The 25,497-nt window shown below is 35.1% G+C and overlaps 1 protein-coding gene across 1 annotated transcript in view; it reads left to right on the top strand.

The window, feature by feature from the left end:
• LOC126858220 (uncharacterized) overlaps positions 1-25,497 on the top strand; it is a 42,357-nt gene that overhangs the window by 1,592 nt on the left and 15,268 nt on the right. The window contains exon 2 of the mRNA XM_050608369.1: positions 18,618-18,730. Coding sequence (XP_050464326.1) covers positions 18,618-18,730 — 113 coding nt within the window. The remainder of the gene's footprint in view (positions 1-18,617; positions 18,731-25,497) is intronic.

The raw sequence follows: 25,497 nt of genomic DNA, 5'->3' as shown, positions 1-25,497 counted from the left end.
CTCTTCTTTCCTACTGATTCCTATTTCACACATGCGCAAATGCTTACTTTTCATATACTTCTAATACATACTTCTAATACTTCTCGGGGTCAATTTTTCGGTACAAAATGTAAGGAAGTTAACAATCTAGTAATATAGAAATCTATGAGTGATACGTGGCGCGCACCTGCCTAATCATGAAGGTCACATCACCGTCTGTCACTTGTTCATATGACACTTTAGCGTCGCTATATTACCGTCCGACATTTCATCGTCTGCGACATTTTATCTTCCAACATTTCATCGTCTACAGTATTGCACCATCCATTTCATCGTCCGACATTTCATCATTCGACATTTCGTTCAGCGAAATCCATTCTTCGTCCTGTGCTTTGGACGCGATACGAGATTTATTATTATTTGTTTTCACATGGATTTGTATCTTTCTATGCAAAGCAAGGTCCATATCGCCATGTGCTTCGGACACGAAACAAGGTTTATAATTATGCGTTTTTACTTGTAATTTTCTGTGCGAAGCGAAATCCATCCTATATCGTCTAGTGCTTCGGACGCGAATAGATTGGACGATGGAATGTCGTGGACGTCGAAACGTCGGATGATGAAATGTCGCGAACGATGAAATGTCGGACGATGAAATGTTGCGGACGATGAAATGTTGCGGGCGGTGAAATGTCGGACGATAAAATGGCGATGGTGAAGTGTCTTACGAACAAGTGGCAGGCAGTGAAGTATACATAAACCATCATGAAATATCAATATATTTGGCCGTTTTTCTCTTATTTCACTAGGGATTTTATCATGCAATATTCTATTAATGCATAATATCTGAATTTATCGCTATTTTAAATATAATTTATTTGGTATAAAAAAATTGTTTACTGATACCTCTGAAAGAACGATTAGAAATAATATAACATGCTTAAACAACACATATATAATTTTCTATGCAAGATAATCTTCAAAAAGCAAATACTTGCATAAACATGCAAGGCATGTATTTCGAGTATTTATAAATAATATTCCATTGGTTGTTTTCAAGGCCACAATATTTTTAGAAACATACAAAAAAATTACGTGTTATTTGAATGTTATTTTTAGTCGTTTCTTTTAGAGGATTCAGTAATAAAAATTCCTTCGTATCAAATAAAATAGCAATAAATTCAGATATTATGCATTAATAAAACGTTGCGTAAAATCTTTGATGAAATAGAAGAAAAACAGCTTACATGATCATTAATACTTTGTATTAATTTTCGTATTAATTCTATACGAGCACGCCACGCGCCTCTTCTGATCAGCGCACACTAGTACGCTAATTGAACAACTTTAGCTCTCATTTAAAAACTATTGTTTGAGTGAGGTTTTGGTAAATGACAAGTAGTTTTAATATCAAGAATTTCCCTGTACACTTTGTATCCGGGAGTTTAAGCTCTCGAAAAGCTATGACACACACTCCTACGCGCGCACGAGTTCACTCACGCGCACATGCACTCGAATTTACATGAAACGGAACGCACCCCTAGCACGGTGTCTCCCGACTGCTTTTATAAAATGTCATGAGAATTCAAGGTCATTGACCTTTCCCGTCGGCTCGATTAGTAAAAAAAAAAAATTATGAAAGAATAAACGTATTGAAGAAAATCAAAATTAATGTTACAAAAAAATTTTACAATTTATTCATCAGTTAATACAGGATTAATTAACTGATAGAGAGCTCTTATAAAACTGCACAAAAAAGGTACATTTGTGTACATTTTTTACATAAACCCATTATTTTGAGTGTTATAAGATAAAATAATAATTGTAACGCTATCATGTTACACATTGCCTCCACGCATATACTTTCTAATGCGAAGTGAGATTCCACATGGGTTTACAAGTTTTTGAGCGAAGTGAAGTTCAATCCAAACCAATGTCTAATTTTAATAGGTAGTGAAGCCCCCGTAGGGAAAGAGGAGCGGCACACACGGTTTCCACGCATACACGTTTTAATGCGAAGTAAGGTACCACATGGGTTAACAAGAAGAAATTGATTTGGGAATTTACAACTGAAGAAAATTTATTAATATATTTCGCTATAAATCAGATCCGATACATTGTATTAACATAATAGCGTTAAAAGTAAACCTTTGGGTTTATGTATAAACATGTATATAACCTCTTTTGTAAAGTTTTTTAAGAGCTTCATTTTTTGTAAATTTTTTTTTTAAATCAATATTTTCGAAGATATACAGTAAAAATGTTAGGAACTTTGATGGGGCAAACGTGGCTTCGTCGGCCAAACACCCTCAAGGTGCTTTATATTCAAGTCAAAGGCAAGCTTTAGTTAAAATTTCAGCGCAATCGGAGATTTATCATTTTTGGAACTTTACCCAAAGTTGCTAATCTATGTAAAAATAATTATAAACTTTGTTTCACCTCCGAAGGGCGAGATGGATTAAACCTTGCTTCACGCAGAAAGTTGCAAACTCATATGAAAATATATAATTATAAACTTTGTTTAATGTTTACCTTGTTTAGTCAGAACTTTTTTTTCTACTAATCGAGCGACGGAAAAGATCAACGACATTGAACTTCTTAGAAGTCAAGGTCAACCGGAAGTCATTTGGAATAGAATGTGTAAAAGTAAACATTTACTCTTAATTTTTATAAAATATTTTTTTTAATTATTTTCATTATTAAATATTTGTTAACTACCTGTTTTTAATTTAATTTTTTGTTTTACTTAATTTTTTATTTTTTTTTATTTATAATTATTTAAATGTTACAACTTTGTTGGCAGCAGTTGAGAGTTCTTTTTTTGTTAATATTTTTTATTATTTCATTCTTTTAAAAACTCTGTGTATGATGTGTGTGTATGTGTGCGTGTGTGCGTGCGTGAATCGTGCGTGCGTGTGTGTGTGTATGTGTGTGTGTGTATGTGCGCGGTTTGCCTTCGAAAATCTGCTTGACCGAATTGTTCACTTAATTTATTCGTCTAATATTTGTATTATTCCTCTTTTTTCTTCGTGTTATCTAAAGAAAACTTAATATCTTTCTTATAAATATACTAATATGATAATTTTAATCTTATATATAATTAAATAATAATTATATTATGCATATAAATGCATAAGTTATAAAATATAAACAAACATAATATTCAAAATATAAATAAATTCTTGATTTATCTTCTTTCTTCTTACAATCATTCTTTAATTCTTGATTTATTTTCATTCTTCTTGAAATCCTTTTAGTCTACTTTTTTCTTCTGTTTGATACTAAAATTTTAATATATTATTAGCTCCATTGATGTCCATCTTTCTGTTCTCTATCTTCACAGATAAGGCACAACATTGCTGTCAATAATAAGCACATAAGTGCGGCGTAATCATGCTGCCAATACGAGTAATATAACCATGCTGCTCATTCTTCTTTTTTTGCCCTCATATTTCTGCATCCTATATATATGAACAAACTTTAATGATTATTATTATATAAAACGTATAAAATGTATTACATAATAATAAAAAAGAATAATAAATCATTATATACTTATCATGCAATTCTCCAATCACTCCAATCGTCTATTTTTCCAAGTATATCTGCTGCAATCTTTTTAATTAACAATATAATCACACAGAAAGAGAGAGAGAGAGAGAGAGAGAGAGAGAGAAACAGACAGAGAAAAAAAAGAGAGAAATAATAATACCTAAACTCAAATATATAAACTTTTACATAATCATAATTATAGCTATACAGACATATATATAAATTGCGTAGCTATAATTATAGTTACACATACAAATATGTAAAAATAAAAGTTATGCAAATATATATATAAACTGCGAAGCCATAATTATAGCTACGCAGACAAATATATAAACTGCAAAGTCATAATTATAGTTATGCAGATAAATATATAATAATTGTATATACAGACATATAAATAAATTGCATAGTCATAATTATAGCTATGCAGCCTAATATATAATTATGTATTTATGTATATATACAGGGTGTCCCATAATTCGCGGATTACCTCTCATGTGCATATAAAACATGTTAAACTGGAAAGTCCTCTACCGTTTTGCAACTTTCACGATAATTAATAAGAAATAAATTAAAAAAGATAGATCAATCCTCACCTTGTACAAGCGCGCGACAAGAAGAGACATTTTACTATAATGCGATACTAAGCGCGCGGTGAAGCGGTGAAAGGAATGTTCTACATGCTCGTACGTAACCTTCTTAGAGCATCCCTCCCACAGCTTTATCGAGTACCTAATATCACGTTACAGTAGGACGTCTCTTCTCGCCGCACGCTTGTGCAAAGCGCGGATTGGCCTATCTTTTTTAATTAATTTCTTATTAATTGTCGTGAAAATAGCAAAACGATAGAGGACTTTCCTATCCAATTTAATATGCTTTATATGCACACGAGAGGTGATCCGTGAATTATGGGATACCCTATATATATATATATATATGTATGTATATGTATGTATGTATGTACATACAAGGTTTCCCATTTTAAAAGTTCCATCTTCATAACTTTTCTGGATCAACATTTGAAGGAAAACGACTCGGATAAAAGTTGTAGGGAATGAAGTGGTCTATCTAATAGTGACCTTGGATTTAACCTTGGATTAAAGGTCATTTTTAAGGTTATTTAAAGATCAACTTCCGTTTTTAATGGAACACTAAATTTTCGAGATATTTTATATTTTATACTAAAATATGTCAGATTAAGATACAAAATAACTCAAAAAATTGTTAATGAAAAATATTTTATTATAGTGTTTTGAAAAGCTCTCGAGATAAGCTACAAGAATATACAATAAAAAATGGGGGTTTCCATTTAAAAAACAGAAGTTGATTTTCAAATAACCTTGAAAATGACCTTTAATGTCAAATCCAAAGCCACTATAAGATAACCCCTTTTGTTCCCTACAACTTATATCGAAGTCGTTTTCCTTCAAACGTTGATCCTGAAAAGTTATGAGGTGGAACAGGGTGTCCGGCGTCAATCGCATCACCCGTCGAGTGCAGATAGAGCAGGCAAAACTGAGGAAAAAAGTCCTATACCATTTTTTTTATAACGCTTAATAAAAGAGTTATTATTGAATGAAGTCTGGCATATCATCGTCGATCTTTAGCTGGACGCACGGTCGTGAGCCGCGCGCCTGATAGTGTGTGTGTGAGGGCACAGATGTTTATGACGGCTCTCCGACGTACGCCCGGCTGAAGATCGGCGATGATAGGCCAGACTTCATTCAATAATAACTCTTTTATTAAGCGTTATAGAAAAAAATAGTACAGGATATTTTTCTTTAGTTTTGCGTGCTCTACTTGCATACAACGGGTGATATATATAAATATATATATATATATATATATATATATATATATATATAGCTATAATTATAAATAGTAAATATTATATATTATGTATATAAGTATATATAATTAATTAAATGTATACAGGGTGTCCGACATGTAACTGACCGTACGAAAAATGAAAGTAGATTGGTCCAAACTGAATCGAAAAATCCTCTACCATTTTGCAAAATTCGCAATAGTTATTGAGTTATTAATTAAAATGCAAGAAGTGATTGCATTACTCCACCTCTCGCTTAGATAATGCTTTCGTTGCTAAGGAACAATTATATAAGTAATCGTCGGACATGCCTGCCGATACCGACTTACCGCTTTCCAACGCACTCATTATCTCATGTATTTTAATTAATAACTCAATAAATATTGCGAATTTTGCAAAATGGTAGAGGACTTTTCGATTCAGTTTGGTCCAATCTACCTCTACTTTTCATGCGGTCAGTTACATGTCGGACATTCTATACATATATTTTAATTATTATATAAATATATTATTAAATTATTATTAATAATGAATTAATTAAAGAATAAATAATGAAATAAATTATTATATAATATTATATAATTATATCATTATTAAATAATGAATAATGAAAAAAATGAAATTTACTTGTGTAATAACTACATTCATTTCTTGAGATATATCCATAATAATAATAAATAATTAAACACTAATAATAAAATTAACAATACTGTTATTGATACTTTACACATGACATTATAACAGGTTATGTGTAATTCCCACCATTATCACTTCGAGATGTCTTCAGTAAGTTACTAAAGTTACAGATGCTCAGAACGATTCTTATTGATGAATCATTTTGCTTCTTAGATATACGGCAGCCAATGAAAGGACGCGTAGACGAGACCATATTGTTTTTTAATTTTTAATTAATAGCAGAAATAATAATAATTATACTCTTTAAACCATCCTTGGTTAATAAGAAACTTATGAGCAAAAGATAATATCAAACTACGGTATAGTTATCGAGAAGTAAAAGGAAAACCGATTCGAGCTCAGTGAAACATATATTTCCTTCGTTTTTTGCCAACCTGCGGTTGGCAGCAATCGGGAGTAAAAAAAGAAAAAAAGAAAAAAGAAGGAAGAGAAATTTAATATTAAAGAAGAAAAAGAATAAGCAAAAGAGAAGTAGAGAGAGAGAGAGAGAGAGATGAAATTTAATATTAGTAATAATATTGTTAAATTATATTATAAAAGATAATATTGTTAAATTATTAATTATGTTATAAAATATAACCAATAAGTATTATTAAATACATTATTAATATTTTTAATCTTATTTAATTTTTTTGATGTTATTTTATAAAATATATGTATGGATATTATAACTGTGGACGTGTGCGTGTGTGTAAGCGCGCGCGCGTGTGTGTGTGTGTATGTGTGTGTATTCTATATAATATGTATAATGTTCCCCGATTAAATAGTCAAATTTAAAATATAAATATAGGATCTAAAATTTAAAAAAAATACTTTTCGGAAGTATATTCACAAATGCTTTATACAAGAATATTTATTATAAAAAATTATTAAGAATAAATAATTTTGAAATAATTTAAGTTTATCCTCTTTATTGCTATACAATAATTAAAATTTAATTATTAAACAATTTGTTTAAAATGAGTTCCAAACCATCCGGAAACAAATATTAACTTATCAATGAAAAAACGAATGGCTGATTGACACGTCTGTTATTTCTTTGCATTTTTGCATTATCCTTCGTTTTTATAATTAAAGAACATTAATAAACACTTCATATACTTTTTGACATAGAAAAAATCGAATGGTGTTAAATCCGATAAATAACATTACTCAATCCTATAGTTCTATAACTTAAGAATTATATTAATATCTCTTGAACGAAGCGTTTACGAACATACTTCCACTTAAAAGAATATAGAATTATAAAAATGATGTTATTCATCGCGAATGCAACACTATTAAATTTTTTTTATATGAGGTGTTCTCAAGCGCAAAGTATATGAAGTGCTTATTTAATGACTTTCAATCATTAAAACGAAGGATAGTGCAAGCGTACAAAGAAATAACAGACGCACAATGTCAGTCAGCCATTTATTCTCTCATCGATACGTGTAATGCGTTTCCAGATTGACATTTTAAACAAAATATTTATTAATTAAAGTTTAATCATTGTAAAGCATTAATAATAAAGCATTAAAGAGGATAAACCTAGATCTATTTGAAAATTATTCATTTTTAATAGTTCTTCAGAAGTCAATATCTTTTGAACAAAGTTTGCTTCCAGGGGAATTTGTTTAGGAGGATTCTAAATTCATATTTCAAATATAAATACAAAGATACAAAAGAGGCGCCAAGTACATAAAAAATCCCTTATACGCAACAAAAGTTGAAAAAATATTTACCTCTAAAAAATAACTTATAAAAAAATTATTCCCTAAAAAATAAAAAATAAAAACTAAATTAGTAATTAAGTAGTCAAATACTTAGAAGTAATTTAGTTTGTAAAGATTTGAAATTTGAAATAACATTTGTCATAAAATCAATCTTGCATTCATAGAAATATAGATTTTCTCGAAAAAAAAAGATGCATTTTATTTTTATTAAAAGCTTACATTATTATGTTTCAAATAAATATTTTATATAGAATATATTAGAAAATATATAGAATTACATAGAATATAGAAAATAACATTATTATATTGCGGATTTTATTACAAATAGTAATTTTAAAATTTTATTACAAATAATTTTTAGTACAAATAAATTATTTACTCTTTCAAATTATCATGTCTTGCATGTAAAAGCATTCTTTTACACAAAATTCCTATTTAATTAAATTTTATAATTTTATAGTTTTAGTACTGATAACTTATTTTTTATTTTCACTATATATATGTATGTATGTATAAGTATGTAAATGTGTATACAGGGTGAGGCATCTAAAAGAGGCCACCCAAATAATTCTCACTGTTTTGGAGATAGGAGAAAATGTTCGAAATAAAAATTGTATGGTCGAGGGAGAAATTTTGTGGAGGTAAATATTTTTATTTAGATGAAGGTGCTTAGAGATTTGAAAGTCATCTTCATTTTTGGGACATCTGTATATATATATATATATATATATATATATATATATACACACACACACACGCACGCACGCACACACACACACACACACATATATCCCACTAAAAAAAAGCTGCGTACAAGTGATATTTTTTTATATTGGCGTATTTTTTTTTTACCTTTGTGAGGTTTTCTTTTTTTTAGTGGAATATATATATATATATATATATATATATATATATATATATATATATAAATAGACGAGTGTTTATACGACCAAACTGGCAATTTATTGTTTGATTGTTCTATCACGACGTTTCGACCATATGGTTTTGGTCCTTATCAAGTGAACTAAAATAGCAATATTATAAATAATGATAGTCACGTTAAAGAAATGAAATAGGAATTATGTACCTGCGTTATAGTTATAAAGTAAAAAGAGAAAAATCAAAATGTCAAACTGACATTGTGTAAACCATTATGTTTGGGATACTGAAAACGACTAAACGACCTTTATTAATCTATCGTAAATTGCCAGTTTGGTCGTATAAACACTCGTCTATTAATTTATCTATTGGCGACATTTTAAAATTAAACATAAGGATATATATATATATATATATATATATATATATATATATATATATTATAATATAATATAATATAAACTTCTTTTAAGATATTCTGGCACCCCTTCCCCTCTCACTCCTCTATACCACTTATTATATCTCGTCTCCTATTTTCTTCATCTTTTCTTCCTTTTGTATTTTTTTGTCTCTTTCCTTCAGGATCTCATAACCTATTTTTTCTTCTTCCCCTTCTTGAACCTCTCTTAATCTAAGAAATTCCATTCTTTCTTGTTCCCAATTATTCTCTCTCTCTCTTCCATCTTTCCTTCATCTCTATCCTTCTTGCTATTTCTCCTCTCTTCCCTTCTTCTAATCTTTTCTCGAAATTCCACGCCCTTTTTCCTGCTCTTCCTCTCGTTAGTTCTCTCTTCACTTCATCTCTTATCATATATCCTGGAATTCTCACCGTCTATGTCCATTTCATCCATATCCCCTTCTTTCTCTCTCCCCCATATCTTCGCTCCGTACCCCATTATCGTCTATACCATCGTATCATATACAATCTTCTTTCTCATTCCTTTCCCTATAGTCTTTTTCCTATTCCCCATATCTCTCTCATCTCTATTACGGCTTTTCTTCCTCTCTCCCTTACATGTGCCTCCTGTTCTTCGTTCTTTTGTACCGTGTAATCCAAATATTCGAATTGCTTTACTTTCTTTGATTTTTTCCTCTTCCATGTCCAGCTTTCTTGTCCATCCCCCTCCCTTCCTAAACCTCAATACTTTTTGTTTTCTCTACGTTTAATTCTAGATCATTTTTCTTTAAGTATCTTTCTGTTCTATTTAGCATCGCCGTCATATCTCTTCCTTTTCTGCCAACATCACTACGTCATCCGCGTATGCTAGTGTATATATTTTCTCTTTTTCTACTTTTATTTCTCCCCATCCTCTTTTTCTCATTTCGTTCTCTAGATCTGTCAGTATTATGTTAAAAAGCATTGGGCTCAGTGGACAGCCCTGCCTCAACCCCTTCGCTGTTTAGAATTCCTCTCCTGTCCTCTCACCTATTCTCATCCTATTTTTTGTTTCCTTTGCCACCTCTTCTATCCTTACCATTAAACCTTCTCTTATCCCCCTTGCCTTCATTGTCCTTATTAGTATCTCCCTGTCCACTGAGTCAAACGCCGCCCTCAGATCTATAAACGCTGTCGTCATTTTCCCTCCTTTCTAGCTGCCTGTTTATTAGGTAGTTCAAAGCATAAATCTGGTCTATCATTCTCGTACCTTTCCTAAATCCTGCCTGGCTTTCTGACAAAACCCCTTTCGTTTCCACCTTCTCTCTCAGCCTTTCGCCTAATGCCGCCACATATATTTTATATAATGACGGCATCAGCGTTACTCCTCTATAATCCTTTGTCTGAGGGAACCTCTCCTCTCCCTTTCTTGTTCGTCGATTCCTCTCCTTTCCATCCATCCTCCATTACTTCCATACCTCATTTGAAATTCCATCCTGACCAATTGCTTCCCCCCCTTTTAGACCTGCTACCACTCTCTTCACTTCCTCCTGTTTTAGTTCTGTTTCCTCCCTTTCTTCCCTTTTTTCCTTTCCTCTTCTTACTCTTCCTTCTACTTCACCAAATAATCTCATAAAGTGTTCCTCCATCTCTATCTCCTCGTTCACCTTCTTTCTTCCTTTCCTCTCTTGCCTTACTAATTCCCAAACTCTTTCCTCTTTCCTCTTTCCTCTCATGACTCTTCCATTCCTTTGTGTTGTCCCCTTCCCATTCTATCATTTCCTTCTTCCATTTCTATCTTCCTTTCCATCTTCCTCCATTTCCTTTTCTTTCATCCACCTTCCTTTGTCTCCTGTCCTTGCGTTAAAATCTCTCCCTACTATTGTCTTTTCTATTTCCTCCCCTTCTTCCATCCAATTTTTCAGGCTCTTTAGTTTCCTATCCATGTCCCCTTTTACATGTATACCTACTATTCTCCAGGTTTCTTCTCCTCTTTCCTTTCTTTCTTCCTTCCTTCTCTTTCCATTTCCATTCCCCTCTTCTTCCTATCTTCTATTTCTTTCCTTCCTTCCATCTCTTTCCTCCATTCCATCTCTCCATCCATCCTATTCCATATCCTCCATCCATCCATCCATTTCCATTCCATTCCATTCCATGTTCCTTCCTTCCTTCCCTTCCTTCTCCATCCTTTCTCCTCTTCTCCCTATTCTCCTACTTCCTTCATGCTATTCCTTCATTCCATCTCCATCTCTCCATCCTTATTCCACTATTTCCTTTTCCATTCCACCCATTCCTCTTTCCCCTTTCCTCTTTCCCTCCTCGCTATTTCCTTTAACTTCCACCTCATCTTCCGTTCTTTCCATATTAGGTTGTCGTCAATTCTTATCTCCTTATTTTTTATTTCCCTTCTCTTTCTCATTATCTCCCTTTTTCCTTCTACCTTATTTAATTTAACTATCGCCACCTTCTTCTCCCCTTTCCTCCTATTCCCTATGCATTTCACTTTTTCTATCCCTATCTCAATCCCTAATTCTTGTATTAGCTCTTTTACCATTTTTTTACTTCCTTTACATCCTCTTTTACATCTTTTCCGATTCTTTCATTTTCCGGATTCGTCGTTTAACGTCTCCCCTCAATGATGGGGGAAACGGCGCAGGATTTTCAGTGTACGGCGCTCGGCGCTATTCGAGAACGCTCAGCACCGTTCAGTTTTCGCAATGCCATATAACGGCCGTATAACGTTCAATTAAAATAAGGCGCTAAGCGCCTCTGCCTCTTCCCGACTGGTGCTTTCCCGGCGCCCGGCCGGGCGACAGACTTTCGGCAGGCGATGTGCCGGGAACTGGGGGATGCATCGTGCAGTAGATGTATTGTAGATATTTATAAGTTTAAAGTCAAATAATATTAAAATACGAAAGCGAACATATTGGTCCTTTTTTTTACCATTCTCAACGAACGGGTCAATAATAAAATTAAACGGAAATATAAAGCATATCATAAATTCTTAATTCTTCTTCCTCAGTCTTTGTGCCTCTTGATAGAAGCGTGATGACCCCCAACATATATCTACGGTGTACGTCCCGCAGACATATGGGACCTATAATTTAACGCCGGTTCCTAATTAGAAGGGTACTCATGGCAAGATACTCTCAGTGGTTTGCCGTTGCCTTCCAAATTGGCAATCGCGAATCATGCGATATTTCTGGCTTTGGCTGGATTTGAACCCGAGATCTTTGGCACAGACACCAAACGTACAGCTCTCTGCGCTATGATCGCTCACAAAATTTTTAATCGATTAGATGCAAATATCGAAAATCATCAACGGTAAAGATGTCATCATCATAATATATCCCAAGCGTCGCTGCTGTTGATAGGATGAAAAACTCCTAGATTATTAGAGCGGAAGTAAAAAAATCCGTTATTTTCAAGATTTCTGTTTTTTTCCATTTTCGCACTACTATGCGTCGCAGACTGAGAATTATCAAATAAACATTATAAAACAAGTATATATACTGAATAATGAAATGTCACGATGATGAAATGTCATAGACCATAAAATATTAGACGATAAAATGGCAAAATACAAGTGGCGAGATACAAGTAACCTGATACTACTGCTTCTATATGCAAAGGCTAAAATGAAAATAATCCGAATTTTTTCGTGAAAAATATGCATTAAGAAAAAATAGAACATATTTTTTAGTTAAAATAAGTTGGCGTTTGAATCTACTACTTTCTGCCATCTTTTAGGAGTTAGATATTTCGCCCTGATAAAAGATCGGATTTTTGGTGGCGAAGAATTTGTCGATCAGTTTCTCGATTTTAAAAACATTGTCCCTTTAAACCTGCATCAATTAAAATAAGTAATAATTTGAAGGCGCAACATCTGGTGAGTAGGCAGAGAGCGGGAGGACTTTTCTCGAAACGACTTAAAGCCATCTTTTTGCACAACAATTCAATCTCAAATCGCTGCAATCATGAACACTGTAACGATATATCCCTATTACCCAGCTGAAAGTCTGCCGCCTGATGAACACCAACCAGACTGGAGCGTTTAGTGCCCTTTTTAATTATATCAAAATTAAACAGCCGCACAATCGTCGATACAATCGATACAAGATTATTTCTTATATCACGCTTTCTTCGCTTTTATATCAAATTAACATTTTTATATCAAATTAGTTAAAGTTTTCCAAAAGGCAATATATCAATAATAGAAACATTCTAAAAAAGGACATAATAAAGCACGCGCTAATCGAGAAGTGCACTCAAGCACAATTAATGATACAAATATGTAAAGGCAAAAAACGTTGAAAATAAAATAAATAAATATCTTTTCAAGAATATATTTAGCTTCTTATATTTATATTATTTTAGCAAAATATAACTATATTACTAATATAGTAATATTATTTTAGCAAAATATCATAAAATTTGAAAAATATTAGATTTAATCATTGCAATTCTATAGCACTTTAAAGAATATCATTCGATAAAAAGAAAGTTTTTTCAACAACAGAAAAAAGAATAATTGTCTTCTAAAATTTGTTTTATACTTTATTATTTGTTTTAAAATTAGTTATATGTACGATTAAGTTTAGGTTTGATTAATTTTTTTTAGAGTGGGGGCGCATGGGAAAGGGTTATGCCCCTTATATTTTTATATTACAGCCCAATTATATTCTATTTATAAAAGTTTTGCTGATAATTTTTTAATAAATAATAATCGATTACTGAAATCATTCGAATATCATTCAGATATATGCTTGATACATATGTTATGTCTAACTTAACCAAAAATCTAATTTTAAATGATGATAATTATAAATAGATTTGGATTGGCCCTCTCGCTCTCGCATTTATTTCTCATCTTTAATATAAAGATGGAACTTACTTTACGTAAGAAATAAACTTTTTTCTCTCTCATACAGTTACACACTTTCTAATTTATGAAATAAACATCTATATAAAGGTTTGTTTTGATGAATATATGTTTGTATATAGGTATTAATATAAGTAGCAATATACACATGTAAACAATATATTCAATAATGACTTTTCATTGTTACCTTCAAACTTCATTTATTTGTACGAACGATTGATATTACGCCAATCTTACTGATTTCAATGACCTTGATATATCTTGTCAAGGACAAGGCTCTGAATAATTTGCAAAAAAATTTGGCTATCACTCATTGTTCATTACAAAATTATTAACAATTAAATGATGTAACAAAAACGTATTACAATAAATGCAATAATCTGAACTTCTCCATGCATGAACGTTATATATTTATGTATTTAATTGTATATTTAAGTTATTAATTTATATTTAAGTGTATATTTAAGTAATTGCATGAACGGGAAAGGGCTTTAGGATTTTTTAATACAAACCAAATTTTAATTTTAAATCAGGTTTACATTACATTATATTTTTTGAAAGTGGAGCCTCATCATAAAGAGGGGGAGAAGCGGAACACACTGCGTCCATGTATATATTTTACAATGAAAGACGAGATCCACTCACAATTCTTGTGTGAGTGGGAATATATGCGTTTGTCCCCTCTGCAAGGGAGTTCCATTTCCAAAAAATATAAGCTAATCCAAATTTATTTAAATCTAAAATTTGGTTTGTATTAGGTTATATCTTCTAGAAATGCCCTTTCATAGAAGAAAAAAAATAGAGGTGGAACCCATTGTCCCATTGTGTCCACACATATATATATAGGGTGTCTGATAATAATCGCCCCACACGTGATGTGTAGATAGAACGGATTAAACTAAGCAGGAAAGTACTTTATTATTTTTTTGTATAACACTTAATAAAGAAATTAGGATTTCCGTTTCCGGTGTCGAGTAGAGTGCTTCGAGGTGAATTGACGTGTGTGTTTTGGTAGCTATTGGATGATAAAGTGAGGAGTGGAAGAGGAGTGAATGTAATAGTGTGGAAGCGTAGGTGTGAGACAGTGTGGAGAGGTGAAAGGGGAAAGTGGAGAAAGGTGTAAGGGCAAATATAGGGTCATAAAGAGAGGTGTAAAGGTAGGAGTAGACCGAGCATCGATCAGAAGCGTAGAGGTCGGTTAAGTGACAGAATAGGAACGCAAGAGATCGCGTGGACACATGGCAATTGCTCATGAAAGAAAGTTCGAGAAGAGGTCGAGGAAAGTAAAGCAAGGCATCAGTAAGAGGAAGAAGAAATGCTGAAGAGTCGAGGAAGGATCGCGAAAGCGAAGGAAAAGAGTTATAGAATGGATCGGCAAGAAGACAGATAATGGATAGAAAGAGGAGATGAAGGAATGGACAATAGAGAGATAAGGAGGAATGGATAGATTATGTGAGGGACAAAGATCACGAGATGAAATGCATCAGGTAGATGGAGGTGAAGATCATCGACCATCATCAATCAGTCGAAGGAGGGAGGAAAAGATCAGGAATAGTCGAAGGAAATGAGAAGTGCGTGAAGAAGGGTCGATCAAAGGAATAGAAGCGAAAATGGCGTCAAAGGTAGATCGTCGGTCATCAAAATCGCGCGTCGTCGAGATCGCGTCGGCGATCATCGAGAAGATGAAAGTCGGAGAGATGAAAGAGAAATCAAAGAATCAAAAGAGGAAAGATCAGAATCGAAGAGTCAGAAGATCGATCGTCGGAAGCGCGAAAATGAAGGTCATAGGAAAATCGGAAGGAATGTCAGAGATAATAATGAAGTCGAGGAATCAGAATCCAGGATGGATAAGGAGAGATAAGAATGGATGAGGATCAGGTCAGTGATTGGAAGACAGAAAGATAACAAAGCGGTAGGGGTGGATGAAATTCCGGCGGAGGTATGGAAATACGAAAGGGAGAACGTGGAGGAACGGATGTGGAGAATATGTAACAGGGTCTGGAAGGGAGAGGGATGGATAGATGAGTGGAGTGAGGGGGTGATTGTGCCAATATTAAAGAAGGGGGAGGGGGAGAGGGTAGAAATGTATAGGGGGGTGTCGCTGACTCCGACGCTTTATAAGGTGTACGCCTCGGTGCTGGCAGGCAGATTGATGAGGTGGAGAAAAAAGGATTGGTACCGCAGAATCAGACGTTTCAGGAAGGGGTTAGGGACGATGGACAATATATTCGTGCTGAATTACTTAGTGAATAGGTAGTTGAGCAAGAAGAAAGAAAAATTGGCGTTTTTCATAGATTTTAAAGTAGCTTTTGATTCTGCGGATAGGAGGAAATTGGTGGAAGCGATGAGAGAGAGGGGGGTTAGGGAAAAGCTAGTCAGAAGGAGCGAGGAAATTTTGAGGGAGACTAGAAATAGGGTGAGGAGGAAAGAGGATTTGAGAACAGGATTTTGGACAGGAAGGGGAGTAAGGCAGGGTTGCCCATTGAGCCCGCACTTGTTCAATTTGGTAACGGCGGACATGGAAGAGATAATGAATAGAGGAGGATGGGGAGGGGTTAAGTTAGGGGGGATGAAAATTTATACTTTGGCATACGCGGATGATGTGGTTTTGATCGCGGAGGAGAAAAATGGGATGAGGAGTATGATTGAGAGGCTAGAGAGCTACCTGGAAAAGAAGGGGTTGGAGTTAAATATAGGGAAGTCGAAAATATTAAGGTTTAGGAAAGGAGGAGGGAGAGAAAAGAAGGTAAGCTGGAGGAAAAGGAAGGTGATAGAGAAGGTAAAAGAATTCTCTTATTTGGGTTTTGTAATGCACAGGAATGGAGGACAGGAAGCACAGATAAGAGATAGGTTAAGGAAGGATGCTGCTGTAATAAGTCAGGTTTTGGAATTGGAAAAAAGGAAATTTAAGAACGATTGGGGAAGAAGATTATGGCTCTTCGATAAACTGGTATGGACGGTGATGGGATATGGGGTGGAAATTTGAGGATGGAGAGAAAGGAAGGAGTTGAAGAAGCTACAGGAAAGGTATTTAAGAGCAGTGGATGTTAGGAATGGAGAATACCGGGCTATATGATAAGAGAGGAATTGCAGAAAGAGAAATTAAGAGGGAGGTCCGTGAGAAGGGCGGGGGGTTCGAGAAAAGGTTGGAGGAAGGTAGGGGGAATGGGCATGAGGAGGTATGGGAAGAGTGGAGGAGGTGAGGAAGAAGGATCGAATGAAGGAGAAGAAAGAGTGGAGTTCTTGAAGACAGAGGTATGGGTATGGAAGGTGGAAAGATGGAAGAAATGAAGACTTGAAGAAGATGGACATAGAGAATGGATAGAGACAGAAATGGAAAGGAATGGAAGGATGCAAATGAGTGGAATGGATGGAAATGGAATGAGATGAAGGGAAGAAATGGATGGAGGAACATGGAGATGGAAGGATGAAGATGGAGAGGGAATTGAAACTGGAGAGGATGGAGAGAAAATAATGGAGAATATGGAGAGAATCAGATAGAAGGTAAGAGTTTGGAAGAGGAGGGATAAAGAGGAGAAGACAGAGAGAAAGAGAGAGAGAGAGAGAGAGTGCGCGAGAGAGAGAGGATTGATGTGGGAGTGTGAATGAGAGGTGCGAAAGGATTGGATACATGATATGAGCCGGAAGCGGAGGTCCCAAGCTAGAATAGGGCAAATAGCGTGTGTGTATAGGTAGTTTAGAGATAGTTAGAGATTAAGTAATGTAAGTTAGAATTAAGTTAGTTGTAAGCTAGTGTTAAGATAGTTGTAAGTACTATGTAAGAGTTTGTAACCCTAAGGAGATTCAATAAATTATATATCTATCTATCTATCTAATAAAGAAATTATTGTTGAATAAAGTTTGACCAATCATCGCCGATCTTTAGCCGGACGCACATCGGTGAGTTGCGCTGTGATGTTCCGCCGTAGCGGTGGAGCGTTCTCGCACACTATTAGACACACGATTCACCGATGGCTATGATTGGCCAGAATTTATTCAACATTAATTCCTTTATTAAGTGTTATACAAAAAATATGATACATACAAAAAAAAATGATAAAGGATTTTGTCTGCTTAATCCGCTCTATCTGCACATTACGAGTGGGCCGATTATTATCAAACGATTATTATCACCCTATATATTTTACAACACAAAGCAAAGTCTACCCCACAATTCTTGTATAGGTGAGAAAGTGTATGCGTAATAATTCATGCTGAAATATACGCAGTCTTATGTTGCAAGCAACTGTCGGTCACTATTTTCAATTCTTAATAACTTTGTAATAAATAATAAGCGATGGCTAAAACTTTTTATAAGTTACTCTGAGCCATGTCCTTGACAACATATGTCATGGTTATTGAAATCGGTGAGATCAGCGCTAATATCGAGGTATGAAAATTATATTTATTTGTTAATAACATTTTAATAAACAACAAAAAATGGCTAAAATTCTTTGTACGTTATTTAGGATTATGATGTTGATAAGATGTATCAAAGTTAAGTCATTGGCGAAATACACTATAGAGTACATTAATGTAAATATTTACCTCAAATTATTCGATATTTTCATTATTTTCTTTTTATAACATAAATCGTAAAATAAATATATTTTTCATTAATCTTGTATCTTCATTTTTATTACAATAAAATTTATCTCATTAAAAAATAAAGTTTTACATTATTAAAGATTATTGTGTTAATCTATACAGGTGCAAATAAATAACGGTGGAAAATGCGGTCTTTGTGGAGATGATTACAAAATGCCACAACCCAGGCCAAACGAAAATGGCGGAAAATATGGAACTGGTACTATTGTAAAATAGTAAGTATACTTTTAAAAAATATTATACAAAGAAAAAGAAAAATTCTAAAAGAAAATAGAAAGGCTAAACAGGGCTTCGCCTCTCTATAAAATAAAAATATTTTACAACATAAATTTTTATTCAGTTGGCACAATTTTTTAGTACCATTATTTTTGTAGAAAATTTTTATATTTAAATAATTATTTTATACAAAAATATTTAATTAAATTTTTGTTTATTAAGTTTTTATATAAATAATAATAATTTATAAATAATAATAAAGGAAATAAATTTTTATTTTTTTGGCGCAATTTTTTGATATCATTTTTGTAAGGAATTTAAATAATTATTTTATATTTAAATAAAAATATTTTTATTTAAAATGTTTTTATTTAAATATAATATTTTTTTACATAGAGCGTGTACTTTGCGCTTTCTTTTTATTTTTTTTTAAAAAGAATTTTTTTAGGGATTATATCATTTTTTTTCATCAATGCAATAAGTCTTTTTGCTTACTATAGATATCCAAATTCTTCAAACTTCTTAGCTATTCTAAGAATAATGTATAATTACAAAACAGTGTGTCAGAAATATACATTATTCACAATCTATATTTTTAAATTTTTTAATGAATAATCGTTATTGCTTATCTAGCTGTATCATTAAATATATAAATAAAACGAGAAAGATGAGTTTTATGATTCTATTTTGAATAGTAAAGGTATATTTTTAAACATAGCGGAATCATAGAAATTGTTAGGAAAAGCATAATAATTTAAAAATAAATAAAATAAGAAAATCACAAATAATTTACATTTATTTAAATAAGAAAATTATGAACAGCTTGTATCTTCTTATAAATTTTTAAATTAAATAATAAAAAAATTAGTTTAAATTTAACAATAATATAACTATATTCAATATAATATTATTATAATACTTAATAATAACATAAAAATATTATAAAAAAATATAAACAGTAAAAAAATTAAAAATGCTTTTGAACTTTTTAACATTATTTAATTAGAATGCATGGCCATTATTTTGCTATTGATTTGATTAGTCGGCTTTTAGTACATGCAATTTTTATCCTATTTAAAATAAATCATCTAATAATTTTTAAACTCTGATGACAATTGGTAATAAGACTTGCATAAGAAACATTTTTATGCAACGCAATTACTACGCAATAACTTCATTGCACTATACTCGTTCATGTCTATTAGAGTCCTTAAGGATAGAATCACTGGCCATTTGATTAGATTTGGAAAAACATGGCAGCAGTGTATACATGAACGAGTGTAGTGCAAAGCAATTATAATTATGTTGTATTAAAAAATATTTCTTATGCAAATCTTATTAACAGTTGTCATCAATCAGGTTTGAAAATGATATGAATTTATGAGACGATTTATTTCATATAGAATAAAAATTGCCTGTAAGTCGTCTAATCAAACCAATATACAATAGCAAAACAACGGCCATGCATTCTATAATTAAATAATATTAAAAAATTAAAAAGCTTATATGTTTTTTAGATAGTTTATATTTTTATAATTTTGTTATATTATTATTAAGTCTTCTTAGAATATTATATTAAATATAATTATATTATTGTTATATTTAAGTTAGAATAGAATAAAATATAAATAAAGTGCGGAGGACGGTCCTCGGGGTGCGAAGCTCCGCCTACGACACGCAGACAAAGTCCATTGTGCCTCTTCGATAAGCGACCCCTCAGTTCAGGCCTATTCTTCTCCAGAGGAGAAGGAGAGCCTTAACCGAGAAATCTCCTATCATCTGAGGTCTTGGAAAAGCTCCAGCAGTTCCAATCTAATCTGGCATAAGCCGAGTCACACATGGAGGTGACACACTGGTTTCCTTCAGTGCGTCACATTTCTTGCAGTTGAGTCTCATACTGATGCTCAATTTATGCGAATGGTAGTTGAGAGTGCCGTGCCCCGTGAGAGTACGAGTCACCAGTCCGGCTTCTCGTCTGCTTACCTTTTTGATACAACCGGCGAGGCCCTCTCTCGGAGAATCCCCGAGGAAAGCCTTCGCCTGTCCGCTCCTCTTTAGAAGGCCAGGTGCTGATCCTGCAGCCAGCGACCGACCACTTGCCTAGGCTGGAGGAGATTCCGACCGCCGGTTCCGGTCGCACTAACGCAGCCTCCGAGCCAGCTCTGGAAAGCTGGTCGGTCGCCTTGTTGCCTCTGATACCAGAATGCCCAGGCACTCAAACCAGAGCGATTTCATTGTCTCTTGCAAGTTCTCCCATCTGCAGTCCCAGACCAACTTGGAGGTAACAATCGGAACATCAAGAGCTCTCAAAGCCGCCTGGTCCGAGCAAATGCTAATGCGTCTGTCTCTTTTTTTATTGGTGAGAAGTCCTTGCGCACAGCATAAGATCGCCACTACCTCCGCTTGGAAGATCGTGGCGAATTTACCGAGTGGGATCGACTCATTAATCCCTCGATAGTGAAAGCCAGCTCTTGAGTCCGAGCCGATCCTGGACCCATCCGTGAAAAGAATGAGCCCATTCTTCAGCCGGACCCTGCGGACTATACCTGTCTTCCCGGTCCGAAAGACACACCTTGAATGGCGCATTGAGAGCACGAATGACTGACATTTTGTCCTGCCCCATGCTAAAAACAGGATGGGAAAAAACTCCGTTGGGAAGCCTGGTGCCAGCACTCCATTTTCCCTCGCATCTGAGAAGGTAGGCCGACGATGCAGCCGCGGCAACTACTGCCTGGCATAGCAGCTCAACATTTCCATTGTCACAATTGATGTGGCCTTCATAGCCCCAAGAGTCCCCCTTAGGATAAGAGCCCTCAGGTGTTACAGCGATGCTTTCGCCGAGACTAACTGTAACTTAAGCCATCATACCACTGCAGCATACAGCAGCCTAGGTCTAAGGATAGCAGAGTAGATCCAGTGGACCATTCCCGGCCTGAGACTCCAGGTCTGGCCAAAGAATCGTCTGCACAGCCAGAAGTAGGAGGTCACACTCCTACACCAATCCTCCAGGTGCTTCTTTAAAGTCAGTTTCCTATCCAGAATGATATTTCATTGACCTGGCCGGTATCAGCCTGATAATTCCCTAGATGTGTCTCTTCATAGGGCCCAGCTTGTATTTGCGAGTGAATATGACCAGCTCCGTTTTTCGGGGATTAACCGAGAATACAGAGCTGCCGCAACTCTCTTCTACTATTTCGAAAGCGCTCTGCGTGAGCTCTAGGAGCGTATCCAGGAAGGGTATTCGCCAGACCATCTGCCTGTGCAAAGAAACCCTTGTCATTAAGCTTACCCATCGATTATTAAGCACCATAGAAGTGGAGAGAACATTCCGTCTTGTGGGCACCCACGATCCACATAGCCGCCATTAACATGCCGAGCGTCATTACAACTCTTCGACGGAACATACCCCTCATCCACTAGATCAGCCTGTCTGGAACGACTCGCAGCGAGACTTCCCTACAAACCATATCATGAGAGGTGTTGTTAAAAGCAACCTTTATGTCCAGAAAGATCTCCACCGCGTAATCTCCCTCCATGAAATTTCTCTGAATTTGGGAGACCAAAGAGTGGAGAGCCATTTCGGTAGAGAAACCCATTCTATAAGCATATTGGTTTCCATGCAATGGATGCCGCTCGAGAGAACATCCTTCAGGTAGATCTCAATCAGCTTCTCCAACGTTTTCAAAAGAAATTAGGTAGATTGGTTTGAAGTCCTTGACAGAGGTGCAGGTCCTGCCGACTTTGAGTATGAATACCACTCTTGCCAGCCTCCATGCTTTGAGAATATATCCCAAATCAAGACAAGCTCTCAGAGTCCGTGTGAGCGGCCCACTGATCTGCATGAGCCCCTCTTGTAGGAACGCCGAAAAAATTCCATTCGGTCCAGCAGAATTAAATGGTTTGAAAGTTTTTAACGTCTTACTTCACCCTCTCGGATTTTACAATGTTAGTTCGCAGTCACACTCGCGTGCCCTTAGTCTGGGCCCGCGGTCAGAGTCGACATCAGGTTCTCTTCTGAAGCCCGGAAAATTGGTCTCCAGAAGATGAACAGACATCGTTTGCCGAAAATCACGTCCCCATCTGTAGGCGTATCGCCTGCAGCTTTGAGTCCGGCTTTCTTGCCAGAATTCTGCAGGGCCTGAAGGCCTCCGGAATCTCCTCCATAGATTCACAGAATCTCCGCCAACTCTCTCTCTTAACTACTACAGAGTTCCTATAGGTCTTCTGGGCCCTCCGGTAGAGGGCTCAGTCGAGCGGGCGACCCATGTTCCTGGCTCTATTCCACGCCGAGCCCCCTCCTCTCTGCAGTCTCCACAAAGAGATCCTCTTGTTAGAGCGAACCGCCCTCGCTGGACAGTTCTTCTCAAAGTTGCCCATTAAAGCTTTTTGTAGATGGTCCACGCAGAGCTCCATCTCAGCGCAGATCCCGTGCCTTAGGGAAGCCACACAGATAGAAAGATCCTCTCGGAATGAGTCCCAATCCGTCCTTCTCGGATTTCTTCTATAGATTGTCTCAGACCTCACATTGGTAAGCCTGACGACAATCTGCCTGTGATCGGAGAGGGAGGGCTCAGATGAAAACTGCCTCTCGACAATTTGCGGAACCAGATTCCTAGAACATAAGGTGAGATCAAGTATCTCACGCCTAAGTACATTTTGAAATATTGGCACTTTGTCCCTGTTTAAAATCTTCAGATCAGTGGTCACCAGATATTCCAGAAGCCTCCTGCTCTAATCGTTGATATTGCTACCCTAAATCGTGTGGGGCGCATTAGCGTCGCACTCCACGATCAGCCGCAGTCCCTTGGCCTGGCAGTACTCCACCAGTTTGACAACAGCTTCTGACGAAAGTGAGACCCTCATGCGGGAAGTACGCTGAGCTCACCACTACCTCACCTGTGTTGGATCTGCGAAGATCCACCACGATCGCCGCAACATCCTTGGAATAAAACGCCGGCATGAGCTGCGCTTCCCTTGACTGCAATTGCGGCCCTAAGATTGGGCTCTGTGAAAAACTTGAAGAGTCTACCACACAGGCCGTAATGCAGCCTCTGTAAACCTAGGGTTCTTGTTTTAGGGTGATATATGTATGCGCCATAGTCATGCTCCTAGCCAGAATAGCTGAGGCGCCCTTGCTGTGGTGTAAGTTAATCTGGGTGAATCTTACCGTCGCCATGCTCACTTTATTGAGGGCCTGATGCTAGCTAAGATTCTACCTGCCCCGTCGGCTCGCTACGAGCTCCGAGCAGATCCACAGTGATCTGCTCCAGTCCACAGCTAAGCTCAACTTGAGGACGCTGGACTCCGGGATGCCCAGAATGAAGTTCTTCTTTCGGCCAGTTATAGTCTCTAATACTCAGGAACCTACTCGGGTGGTCAGAAACCCGAAGGTCTCCTGGTCATTCTCCTATCCGCCGTCTGGAGACGCGCCCAATAGGCGCTCAAACCACGGGTATATTTAAGTTAATTTTTTTATTCTTTAATTTAAGAATTTATAAAAAAATGCAAGTTGTTCGTAATTTTCTTATTTAAATAAATATATAAATTTATAAAATAGTACAAGCTGTTCGTAATTTTCTTATTTTAATAAATATAAATTGTTTGTAATTTTTTTATTTTGAATAGAATAAGAGATATAAAGGCAATAAGAGCCGGCGCAGTAATAGAGGCGCATAAAAATTTTTTTATTAAACACAGTATTAATTTGACATATGTGTGAAGCGGCGTACGTTTCGACCTTTCTTTAGGCTTTTCTCAGCGCAATTATTGAACGGAAAGAAATACATGCAGTTAATTAACAGTCAAATGTCAGATTTATAACAGTATTTTTTGCGTAAACGCGTTATAAATTACGATAAGTTTTTGAATGTCGAAACGAATTTAAAGCCAACTAATATGTGCATTTGGCAGGTCATTAATGTTGGTAATAACGCACATATCAGTTGGCTTTAAATTTGTACTAACATTCAAAAACTTATCGTAATTTATAATACATTTACGCACACTGTGCTTTTGTAAGTCTAACATCTAACAGTCTAACTGTTAATTAACTGCATGCATTTCTTTTCTTTCAATAATTGCGCTGAGAAAAGCCTAAAGAAAGGCCGAAACGTACGCCGCTTCACACATATGTCAACTTAATATTCTTTAATAAAAAATTTTTATGCGTCTCTATTATATGCGCCGGCTCTTATTGCCTTTATATCTCTTTTTCTATTATATTATCGGAGCCTTATTGATATGTTGATTTTCTTATTTTATTTATTTTTAAATTATTATGTTTTTTCTAACAATTTCTATTTGTTCTGTCATGTTTTTCCAACTTCGTTTCGATCAATAAAAAGACACACACTATGACAGATTCAATTCAAACTGTAAGCGCAAATGTAGGTCTTTAGTTCAGATGCAGTTATCATGGTAATTTTTCAATCACTCATTGCAGAGCGTTGCTGATAAACTCAGAATAATGTTAGCGCAATCTTTCAAAAGCAGCAAACGGACGTTATAATTTATATTATATTATATGTATACATCGTTGATGATGATGTAAACGTTTCTAAACCAAATTTTTGCATTTGGAACTATGCATCATAATATCTCTGATCGTAGATCATGTAGAGCGAAAAACATTTTCCTTATATAATTAAGACCCAACTTATTCATTAAGCCTATTAAAAACTCGATCGGCCCAGCCATTACTGAGAACCGTAATTATGAGGTAATTGCAACTGACCGATTCGCGTATAGATACCCGTTGTGCCATGCT

Source organism: Cataglyphis hispanica, chromosome 24 (assembly GCF_021464435.1).
Source record: "Cataglyphis hispanica isolate Lineage 1 chromosome 24, ULB_Chis1_1.0, whole genome shotgun sequence".
NCBI classification, from domain to species: Eukaryota; Metazoa; Arthropoda; class Insecta; order Hymenoptera; family Formicidae; genus Cataglyphis; species Cataglyphis hispanica.
The sequence above is the reverse complement of the archived record's forward strand: the minus strand, read 5'-3'. Positions and strand labels throughout refer to the sequence as shown.